The sequence below is a fragment of the Raphanus sativus genome, chromosome 1 (assembly GCF_000801105.2).
Source record: "Raphanus sativus cultivar WK10039 chromosome 1, ASM80110v3, whole genome shotgun sequence".
Taxonomy (NCBI): domain Eukaryota; kingdom Viridiplantae; phylum Streptophyta; class Magnoliopsida; order Brassicales; family Brassicaceae; genus Raphanus; species Raphanus sativus.
In genome coordinates this window covers 25,981,248-25,993,649 of record NC_079511.1, presented here as the reverse complement: position 1 = coordinate 25,993,649, position 12,402 = coordinate 25,981,248, and the positions used below count along the sequence as shown (strand labels likewise).

General features: G+C 34.6%; 2 protein-coding genes across 2 annotated transcripts; both read right to left on the bottom strand.

Annotated features, from left to right (window-relative positions):
- Positions 1–7,270: 7,270 nt before the first annotated feature.
- Positions 7,271–8,944, bottom strand: LOC108856789 (putative high mobility group B protein 11). Its single transcript, XM_018630678.2, has 5 exons — positions 8,669–8,944; positions 8,500–8,578; positions 8,196–8,358; positions 7,731–8,107; positions 7,271–7,652 (listed from the first exon to the last, which is right to left on the bottom strand). Exons 1-5 carry the CDS (start codon positions 8,851–8,853, stop codon positions 7,488–7,490), a joined length of 969 nt encoding a protein of 322 aa, XP_018486180.1. The 5' UTR covers positions 8,854–8,944; the 3' UTR covers positions 7,271–7,487.
- A 2,446-nt stretch (positions 8,945–11,390) lies between these two features.
- On the bottom strand, positions 11,391–12,145 carry LOC108857494 (PRA1 family protein G1). Its single transcript, XM_018631486.2, has one exon. The coding sequence runs from the start codon at positions 12,080–12,082 to the stop codon at positions 11,525–11,527; it is 558 nt and encodes a 185-aa protein (XP_018486988.1). The 5' UTR covers positions 12,083–12,145; the 3' UTR covers positions 11,391–11,524.
- Between the last annotated feature and the right edge of the window lie 257 nt (positions 12,146–12,402).

Sequence of the window (12,402 nt, the reverse complement as noted above, 5' to 3'; positions counted from 1 at the left end):
TGTAAGCTTAAATAAGAATAAAACAATCACAATAAATTTATTATATACTTTTATTTGAATCTAACTTACAAACCAAAAAAATACTTTATATTATTTGAAACTCGAGCCTTTTCAACTAAAATAATAATAAAATTCTATAATCACAATTATTTTGAATTTATATTTTATTTGGTTTAACACACACAATACATGAATATATAAAAAATTAGTGATATAAATCTTACTTTTTTGAAAGTGTTGGAAAAACTTACCACACAAACTCGCTGAAGCACTCTCTGATGCAGTTGTCGTAGTACGTTAGAAAGTATGAGTTTGTAGATCTATGGAGAACAAAAGAAGAACACGGAATTATAGAAGATAGACACAAGAATTTGATATCCCATGGTTCACCTAAACGTGGTTACGTCCCTGGGGCCTGGCAATGAGGCAATTCACTATAATCTCAAGTACAAAGACATAGCACCTCTTTCTCTCTCTCTCACAAGCCACAAGTCAGCTTGCTTGGTCACATCTGGACCTTTCGGACCTTGCCAAGGTTCGAGAGAAGAGTGCACACGAGCTCCTCTTATATAGTAGGAGTTTATTACATTAACCTAGTTGGATTAGGGCATTCGCCCCTTTCCATAAACCTATTAGGAAATATTCCAAAATACTTGCAACTTCCATAACTCCATGAGAAGTAATATTTCCAGGAACCTATCACCTTCAATAAAGTGATATTTCCTTTTTCTAATATGACATCCTTGTCTTGGTTTAAGCTATGCGATCTTGTTTGATTTCCATCACCAAATCTTGACTGACGAAGTCCCTGAAGTATTCGCTGACGTAGTCTCTGAGGTAGTCTCTGACGTAGTCTCGAATCCCAACAAACTCCACCTTGATGACATCAAACATGATCCACTACTTAGTTAAGCAAACTCGTGCTTTGCCAGATGAAGTCGATGCTCTCGACCATCCCAAGAAATTTAACAGCTTCCTTAAACTCAGGAACCACCTTGGTTTCAATATCAGCAGAATCCCTTGAAGTACATAACTTCTACACACTTGCATCACCTTGAGCGATATTCTTGATGAAGTGCAACTTTCTGCTGTCGTGCTTAGCCTTCTCACGATCCACATTGTTATTTACTGGAAACAATGAACGTTGAGAGTCACACGATATCACCACCGTGTCTTGCTTGAATCCAAACTCTTACACTAAGCCACTTTTAACCACATTCCTTCCATGACACCTCCTACCAGCGCCACTTCTATGACACCTCCAACCAGTGCCATACACTCTGATTTAGTCGTTGACAGAGTCACTACAGTTTGTAGTCTTGATCTCCAGTTGATTGTATCACCACCAGCCATGTAAACATAATCCGAGATTAACAATCTTTTGTCCAAAACAAGAAGCAAAGATCTGAATCACAAAATCTTTCAACCATAAACACTTCATTCTTCTCTGAAGCATAGTCTGATCTTGTGTTCCCGTGAGATATCTCAACTCCCACGCAGTCCAATGAACCATCCAAGGCTTACTCATAAACCTGCTAACCAACCCATATAACAGATCACTCCTTGTACATGGAATATCATCCATTCATATCTGCTTCATCATCTACTACAGCAGACGCTCTGAAGTGTACACCAACAAGTGTTACAACACTCCTCTTATAAAGTAGACACACATGATCTTCTCTTCCATTAAGCTGAAATCTTTTTGGTTGCTTCATGTAAATCCATTCTTCAAATACTCCATGAAGAAAGGCCGGTTTACACCAAGTTGCTCAAAGTCAAAGTTCTCTGTAGCAGAAAACCTCACAGATACATGTCTCACGATGGGTGAGAACACATCTTGATAATCAATTCTCTTTCTCTGAGAATATCCCTTTGCAACTTAACCAAGCCTCGAATCCAGGCTTCTCAACACCAGTTGTACCATACTCCAGTTTAACACATCCACTTGCAGCCAATCGCTTCACGCTTCTCAGACCTTCTCACAAGTTTCCAGATTTGGTTCTTATCCAGTGAAGTCATCTCTTCACCCCATGATTCATCCCATTGACCAATTTGTTTTGCTGCTCATCGCTCCATGATTGTCTCGAGATTCTTCAGCACATACCTCATCAGCTACATATAGCATAAAACCTGCTACATCCTTGGACACAGAGTACCGTGCAGGTGGCACTATTCTTCTTCATACTCTATCCATTCCTAGCCGACATCCTTCAAGACTTTTACCTTGTTTAACATCTGCATCAATAGCTATGTCAGCTGTTTCGTCAACAGCTCCACCTGAAGTCTCAACTTCCGATCTGATGCAGCGTCACCTTGTTCAACATCTTCGTCAGCAACTATATCAGCCGTTTGGTCAACAACTCCACCTGAAGTCTCAACTTCTGGTCTGACGTAGTGTCCTCATCAATAATATAAAACTGTGGATTACAGTATTATAACCACCCTCCTAAAACAAGGACCACCTAAACCAGTGATTCTTCAACCTTCCAGCAAAAATACTCAATACCCATCTTGCACCGCCGTCTGTACCAACGGAACACGCCGCTTAACTCCCTTGGTTAAGAAGACTTTCGACAACAAGACCACCATTCACAAGGTCACCTTGAGGGTAACATCCACACCAGGCTTGAAGTTACATTTGGAGATCCACACACAAAACCGCATGTACATACCTGAGAGCTTTACATGTATCATGTTTTCCAAAACTCTCACAGAACTCCAAAACTCCAATCGTCCTCCTTATCGATCACCCCCTTCTGGGGCAAGAATCTGTAGATTCTTCATATTCATGTGCTCAAGACGTTTATGTCACAAGACTGTCTCATCCATAGATGGTTTCTTTCTGCCACTGCTATATATTCCACCTGATGTAGTTTCTCCATCTAACAGGTACAATGACTGAGACACAGTTCCTTGAAGAGCTAGCTTACCATGCTTGTAAAACTTAGTCTTCCCACGTCTGTCACTATGCTCCAAGCTTAATAAACCGAGATTCCAATGTCTTAACTGAGCCTCCATAAGCTTTATTGATTGTACCAATCCATTGCACTCCTACCGCGCAATCATTACCAAGAAGTACTTTCCCTGAAGTCAGCTCTTGAACCATGTGAAAACAATCCCTCCTACACGTCCTGTAGTAAGAACATCCAGAACAAAACCCACTTATCATGACGCTGCGTATCTGTTACCGATAGTGCATCACCCTCTGGACCAGGATCTATCACACCCGTTGCTTCAGCTTCTTTGTCATACTTCTTCTTTGTAACATAACAGTTATTCCTGGTGTACCCCTGCTTCTCGCAGAACCAGCAGGTAATTCTAGACCCTGAGCTTGATCTAGAACCGACCATATCCTTCCTCACAAGATCCCTTTTCTCAGACTCGCCTCTAGCATAATATCCTTCACCATCATCATGTGAAACCCTAAAGATTTAAGGATCTTGATCTTTAGACCTTGCAGCACCGTCACCTCTTACAACGACAAAACATCCTTGCCGTACTTAAGCGTTTCTTTGAGAGAGCCGAACTGTGAAGGTAGCAGATTCAAACAAAGAATCGTCCTTGTACCTCCTCTGACACAGTTACATTCACGCTTGACAGGTAAGACAACATCTTCCAGAAGCCATTGATCTTCTCATACTCCGAGTATCAACCATCTTGAAGATATATAATATGTGATGCAAGTGAATTATATCCAGTAGAGTCTTGGAAAGAAATAACATCTCCAGCACAGACCATGAAGAAGCCGCTGAAGTACACAACTTGATCTTCCTTAACACATGATCTCCCACACTGAGACTGATCAGATTCATCACCGTCTCTGATCTTCCAAGCCTTTCAGCTTCCTCTTTCACCAACCGCTCCCTGTAAACATCCTCGTCTTCATCCTTCTTCATCGCTGAGACAGAAGGTGACCCGGACTCTTCTAATACATCCTTTAGACCAAGGACAGACAGATGCACAAGCATCCTCTTCTTCCACAACGAGAAGTCTCCCTTCCCATTGAACCGCTCCACCTCAATTCTTACTTTAGTAGACATTAAGAACAACACCACCTAAGGCTCTGATACCACTTTGTTGGGAAAACTCACCACACAAACTCGCCGAAGCACTCTCTGATGCACTTGTCGTAGTACGTTAGAAAGTATGAGTTTGTAGATCTATGGAGAACAGAAGAAGAACACGGAATTATAGAAGATAGACACAAGAATTTGATATTCCAGGGTTCACCTAAACGTGATTACGTCCCTGGGGCCTGGTAATGAGGCAATTCACTATAATCTCAAGTACAAAGACATAACACCTCTCTCTCTCTCTCTCTCTCACAAGCCATAAATCAGCTTGCTTGGTCACATCTGGACCTTTCGGACCTTGCCAAGGTTCGAGAAAAGAGTGCACACGAGCTCCTCTTATATAGTAGGAGTTTATTACATTAACCTAGTTGGATCAGGGCATTCGCCCATTTCCATAAACCTATTAGGAAATATTCCAAAATACTTGCAACTTCCATAACTCCATGAGAAGTAATATTTCCAGGAACCTATCACCTTCAATAAATTGATATTTCATTTTCCTAATATGACATCCTTGTCTTGGTTTAAGCTATGCGATCTTGTTTGATTTCCATCACCAAATCTTGACTGACGAAGTCCCTGAAGTAGTCTCTGAGGTAGTCTCTGACGTAGTCTCGAATCCCAACAGAAAGAAAGAGAAACCATTATAAACAATATTTTAAGCTGAAATAATATGAAATAAGCACATTAAGTTGAATCTATAACTTTTTTAGATTTAACATACAAAACCACAAAAAGATAATTGTGAATAAATAAACTTAACAATTTTGGCTATTTGCATAGTAAATTTCTCGAGGAGACTTGGAGAAAACTCTTGTGGAGAAATCTGTTAAAAAATTCCAAAGTCTGATATTGTTCTCAAATCTGAAAACATGCATGACAAAAAGTTTAAAATAGCTTCAAAACCAAAAACAGCTTCAAAATAGAGCTTTTATGCTTAAATAATAGGTAAAACAATCATATTAGGTTGAATCTATATTTTTTGGAACTTAACATATAAACACACACAAAATATATATCTAATATTTATAGATCTACTTTTAAAAGAGTGGAAGATGAAAACCATGAAAATGAGAAATTTATATAAAGTTTGTTGTTTTCACGTTCAAAAAGATTAGAAAGAAGTTGAAGAGTTTGAGAATGAGAAACATTACATAGTCATTTAAAAAGAAAAGATAAAACGCATAAGTTTTCTTTATATAAAGAGACTAAAATGCCAATTAGTTTAAATATTTTTGGTTCTAAAGACTTTTTGGAAAGTCTTCTAACATAAAATTCACTAGATTAAATATCTTAGAAGACTTCACAAGAATTCTTCTAAATGCATCATATTTTTGAAGTTTTCCCAATAAGTCTCTTGAAATCTAGAATCAAATAACTAACTAAATAGTAAGAAACATTTCATTAAAGATAAGATTTTATAAAGTTTTTAATATTTACAAAATTACACATATACGTCAATTTTTTTTAAGATTCTAAAATCTGACCCTAAAAATACAAACAGTACTAAATCATATATTACCAAATCCTAAACCAATGGCAATCATGACTTATAATCTATATTCATTCATCTATGTTGAATATAATTCAATTTTAGTAAATCTAAATTTATATAATTTATAATTACATGATAAACATAGAAGACTTCACTAACTTGAGAAGATTTTACTGGGTTAATCGTAAAAATGATTACATGTTTTTTGTTTGGTTACAAGATGATGGTTATAATTTCACTACGGTTTTGGTTCACTTTTGCATTTGATTGAATTTGATGTATATTTTTGCCTTTTAAGTTAATTTTTAGGTCAGTTTGGCAAATATCTATATTATTAAAAGAGAAGTACAAAATAAAAAAAAACCTTAGTTTTACTATTGAGATATTTATTGAACTTATATTTAATTATGCTTGCCATTTCCTAATTTAAATAATATATCTAAGCATTGATGTCTTTTCTTAATTTAAATAATAGATTTTCTTGATCAAATATTAACCAAAATAGATTTCTTAATATATTTCGTATTTTCATATTAAATATTTTACTAATAAATAATAAAATAAAAAAATCACACATCATCAATTTATATAACATATAAATAAAATATAAAATAATTTATTCATATATAATTAGTATAATTCTTTCATAATATATGATGCACCCTGATATAATAGACGATTAAAATCACAAAATATAATTATTTTAAGGTAATAAATATTTTTTATGTTTTAAAATGTTATATTAACAATTATGTAATACATTTTAACTTCAGAAATAGATATATAGTATACCATTAGTAAAAAGAAAAAATTTAAAGTGAAAGCAAATATTTATATAGTTTCGGGTCAAGCTCTAGAAATAAACAAAAACGATGCAAGACTATTTTTCTTTACCAAATTTATTTTAATAGAAACTATAGATTCAAATATGTTTATATATTTTATGTATTTATAAATTTATTTTCTTTGCTTTTAAAGGATGCTAAGATTTTGAAATTGGAAAAAAATTATGCCCCACTTCCATATTATTTTAATTAAACAATTTAAAATTTATATCAGAATATTTATTAAAATTTTAATTTTAATTTTTAGTATAACTGTAAAGATTAATTTTCAATTTAAATTTATATTTAAATATTAAAATATATCATTTAATATAAACAAAAAAAACTAAAAATATAAAATAAATATCCACCCGTCCAATCGGACGGGTCAATATTTAGTTTTAAACTAAACTGATGTTAACAGAAATTATAAGTTAATATTTTTAATCGCTTACAACATTTCCAGCTCATATCTAAATTAGGACAAAACAGAGATAGGATTTTGTTTCAATGTATTCAATGCTATATTTCTTCTATTCTACAGGACTGTTATATTTATTTCTAAGTATAAAGGAAAAATATATTTTTTTCTATAAATGGAAGAAAATATAACATTCTTATACTATCATAGAAATCTCTTAAATAGGAATGATATGGATATGGTTTTAGATATTTTCAAGAAAATAAAATCTCTAATCCACTGATTTCTTAAGCTTTATTATATTCGTATTCATTCTTTTTTGTTATGCATTTATTAATTATAGTACCCATTTTAATTCAGGACTTATTATTTTATGGCTAATGCCGTACCTTAATAAAATTAAAATGATGTTAACAGAAAATTATAAGAAAAATTGCAGAAATAACATACTAAGAAAGTAAAATAACTTATGATTTAATTAAAAGTTGTCAAATGGAAACATAAAAACAGAGAGACAGACACAAAAGTTGCAAAACAGAGAAAAACAAGAACAAAGAAAGACAACAACCCATGTAAAAGTTGGCAAAGATTACACGCATGTAAACCTATGGCCAACTCTACAACTTATTATTAAATTATAAAATGCTGAAAAATAAAGCAGATAAGACAGACTAGAGACCCTCCTCGGCCTCATCCTCAGCTTGAGCTTGAGCCTCAGCCACAGCATCATCAGTCGCAACAACACTTCCCGCCGCACCAATATCAAGGAAGGATAAGTACGCAGCCATCTGTGTCTTGTATCTCTCTTTATCTTTAGCCCCTTTTTCTTGATAAACCTATTTTCATAAAATCATTCAAGAAAATAAAAACCCATTAAAATAAATATCATTACTTATGTTTTATTTACTTGTTACCTCTCTATCAGATGGAGAGAGGTTCCTCCACTTATTCGCGATCTCCTTGACGAGGGAACGTTCCTGCCCAGCGTACGCAGCCTTAAGCCTCTTGTACTCCTCAGCGAAGAAGAAGTTATAACCGCTTATGTTGACCTTAGGGAGCAAAGAATTCACATGAGACAGTTTTGCTTTCTTCTTGCGTCTTCGAGGAGTTTCGGGAGGAGCAGAGTGGTAAAGCACTCCTGTGAGCTCCTGTGATCCCATCTTCATGGTCACAAGATAGCCCGTTTCAAACTTCCCATCGATCATCCCTTCAATCCTGGAGCCAAGTTGTATGCCTGAAAGTTGATTACCTTTGTCCTGTACACCGTTCTCGACAAGGCGCTTCACATCTTCTGTGAAAAAAAAAACAAAAAAGGTTGTTAATCTCAGAGTAAAATAAATTAAAAAATATTATTAGTAGTATTGTGATTATTATCAGACCTCTCTCCCAGAATGAAGAAAGTGGTTGGTCGAAGAAATACACATGTTCGAATTCAAAGAGCATCCTCAGATAATGCCTCTTTACAACATATGCTGCGTTGGTCAATGGTTTCTTCAAGTTAAATGTGCTAATCACCTCTTTGGCCTTACGATTCATGATCACCTAGAATCAATCACACCAGGATTTCAAAGACACATATACTTGTATTACGTATATATATTAAATGAAACAACAAACGCTTTAAAATTTGATGTTCAATTGGCAGAATGCTAATTATGAAACTAAGATGATGTAAAGATATACCATTTGAAGACCACCTCTTTTAGTGACCTCCACGAAAAGCTGATGCAGATCCAGACTCTCTCCGCACACAGTAGGAAACCTTCAGTCAGATGCACATTATAAAATAATTCTTTAGTATAAACACACACACAAAAAAAAAAAATAGAGGGAGGAAAAATGCAAAACTCACTTCAGAGTTTTGCCAATTTTTTTGAGAAAATCAGGGAGTATGTCCCAGAAAATATCAGGGTATTCGACAAGATCAATGTACAAAGCCGTACGAAAGGATTCGCCGTCGCTCATGTTTTCTAAAGAAGAGCCATAAACGGGAACCAGTTGAAGTTGGGAATCAGTTAAAGTCTCATCGGTCGACATGTTGTTTTTGGTGACAAGAAGGTTGAAAAGATTTTTTTTTTTATTGTTTTCTCATACAAATATATAAACTTGCATGTTTGGGGTTTAATTTAAGGGAAAGCAATGCAATGTTTTCTACAAATCTAATATCAAGGACTAGTATTTATACAGGTTTCTCTCCACCAAAGTTAGAATTACTTCATTCCTATTTTACTTAGTCTTCATACAAATAAATTATTTTTAAATAAAAATCTATGAATAATAATGGAAATATTGAATACATTTTAATGGTTTTGGTAAATTTTTGAAATATAATTATAACTTTTTTGTCGTTATCGAAAAATTGGTCAAATGATTAATTTTTGTATTTGACCAAAAGATTTAGACTCATGCATATATATCTAATTTGTTAGTAAAGATAATTTCATTTGAAACAAAAATGCGACTAATTTAATTTTAAATCTTTCAAAATTGTGTTAAAGGGTTGAATATATGTTAATATTTTGGCAATATTTCAAAATATAAATATAGAATTTGTCGATATCGAAAAAGTTAGTCAAGAGATTAATTTTGTATCTGAATAAGATATAGTCTGTATATATATATTTTGAAATTTCTAGTAAAGTTGATTTCATTTTGGGTGAGATAATGCAACTAATTTAAATCTAAATATTTAATAGATAACTAGTAATAGAGATGTTGAATATATATTTAGTCATTTTCGGCAAAATTTTAAATATAACAAGTTGATAGATTTGTCTCGGTATTACAATGTGAATAAGTTTTGTATTTGAACATAAACAGCCTTTTATGTATATATCGATTAATAAAAGCCTATCATACCAAGTTGTGTTAGCTCAGATGAACAAACACCACAAGAAAAGTTTAGAAGTTAAACTACGACCATTGGCTTCTTCTTTCTCGCGGACTGAAATTCGAAATGGTGAATCAAGCTATTTTTGGGTTGATGACTGGTTAGGGACGAGAAGAATTATTGATAAAACATGAGAGCTTGGGCCTCGTTATCTTGGGGTACCTCGCCAAGCATTAGTTGCTGATGTTTGTGAGAATGGAGAATGAAAAATGAGAAGTCGAGCAGGAGAGTCTCTCCGGTTACTTATGATATAATTGAGAATGCTCGACGGCTGGATGTGTCTTTGGGCAGGGATGTGGTTATGTGGAGACATGATGAGGATGTATATAAAGATCATTTCTCATCTGCAAGAACCTGGGACCAGATAAGGATCATATGTCAGGAGGTATTGTGGTATCAGTTGGTTTGGTATACTCAAGAGTTCCTCGCCAAGATTTCACTCTATGGCTGGCAATTCGAGATAGACTCTCTATTGGAGTTCGTACGAGGAGTTGGGAATTACTCAAAGATGTGTTTTTTGTGGAGAAAGAGACGAAAGTTGGGACCACTTATTTTTTGTCTGTCCTATCACCTATACTATCTACTCTCACAACCAATATATTGGGAGCTTCTGCTGATACAGACTGGTCGATTACGATCGCCTCTCTCCTGAGACTGAATCGTCCTAAGCTTGATGCTATCCTTCTGAGAATGTTTTTTTCACTCGTCAGTGTATCTGATTTGGAAGAGCGCAACTCATGTCGGCACCAAAAACCTTGTTTGACTACAAAGACACTGATCGGGCATCCATACGTAACAGGATTTCATCTCTGAAATATGTCGGGAATCATAAGCTAGCAGGTTTACTTCGAAGATGGTTTGATGTCTACACAAGATGACATGATTTTTTTTGGTTTTTACTGTCAAGTTAGTGTCTGTTTTTTCTTAAGCTTCTCTTAAATCTCTTTGTAAATGATCATCAATTTTTTGATTAATCAATATAAAAATGCAAAAAAAGTTTAAAAGTTACATGATTGAATGATTTGAGATAAATCAATATTCCATATTGTGGTTTCGGGTCTGGAAGATTATGAGTTTCAGCTAAAACCAGGGTTCAACCCAAAATTTCCTTGTATTAAAAATAGTCTTATAGATATGTTGGTGTGTGTGTGTGTTAGAGCTGATTCAGAAGTGAAAAACACCAATGCATCTAAATTAGATCTAAATCTCTCAAAATTTTACAAAAAGTTGAAATATACCATAAATTATAACTTTTAATGTATACTATGTACAGTTTATCAAACGAATATATATACTTGGTAGATTATGTCCATAAAAACTATTACTGTCTAAATCCGAAAGAGATAATAATTGGGTCGAAACCATAATGGTTAATACATTGTGGTGGATGACTAATTAGTGGATCTATGAGGCTATGGTGCTATGAACCGTACGTTACATAAAAGAAGCAAGCGACTGTGAAAGCCTCTAGCCTATATAAAGGATGATGATAGTGCAACTGCAAGCCTAATTAATGGATCCATGCATAATTTTCTAGCTGAGCAATATTATAAGGCCTTTGGCCGAGTGAATGTATATCATTCTACAAGAGCAAAGATAATTTTCTATAACCTTTTGAAGTTGATTTAACTACTATGCAGAATGAACTGAAAATCTTTAGTTTAAAATTGTATGTTATTGTTCATTCATAGAAATTATGGTTTATTTCATATGATCAAATAGATTACACACAGTGACAAAAAAAAAAGATCAAATAGATTACAGTACACCAACCAAAAAGTATACGTAGTACAAAAGTGAACATAAGCACAAATTTTGTCAGCTCCAATGTAGAAAATTCGAAGGAGCAACAACTTCTTCTTGTACAAAGAGGTCGCCTGGATTACGTATAACGGCATGTACCAAACAAAGCAAGACACCTGTCACGACCCCAAGAAACAGACTCAAGAAGCAATGCGTGAGCCACAACCCCCAAAGCGAGCCGACGATCAATCCAAAGAAGATCACCCGGTCACTAACTTGTCGACCATACAAGACCAAAGGATGGTCCCTACAAAAGCACAAGAGCAACCACATGATAGCAAAAGAGGCAACGGTGATAAGAGCCGTCGGATCACTAACCAAGAAGAGTATGACCGAAGCGGCGGTCACGAGAGAGTAGTTAACCACGAAATGGCGAAGGTTGACTTTTGAGCGCGAGACCGCGGAAGAGAAAGAGGTAGGACGGTCCACAGAACCTAATGCTAGAAACTCCAACCATGGACGTTGACTAGAAACAAACGCTATTAGATTTTGCATCGAAAGAGAGATAACGTCACCTAAAGAAAGATGTCTCTCTTCCGCCGTGATTGGAAGACTCTCCACCGGTGGTAGCATCGCCGGACGCTGCTTTTTAGTTCTCAGGTCAACTAACCAAAAAAAAGATAAACCAAAATGTGAGCTAAAATAAACAAACGTGTACGTATAACTAGGGGTATGCACCTAATAGACACCTGGATTTTTAAAGGTATTCTTTGTTCAGATATCTATTTTCTTTTAGATTTTGACCGGATATCCAATTAAATCTATTAAAATAAATGAAAAAAATTAGAAAATAAATAAAAAATTCTAAAAATATAAAATCATAATATTATATTAATAATGTTATTTACTTGTTAACACTTTAATAAATAATTTAGTAAATTTAGTAAATAAAA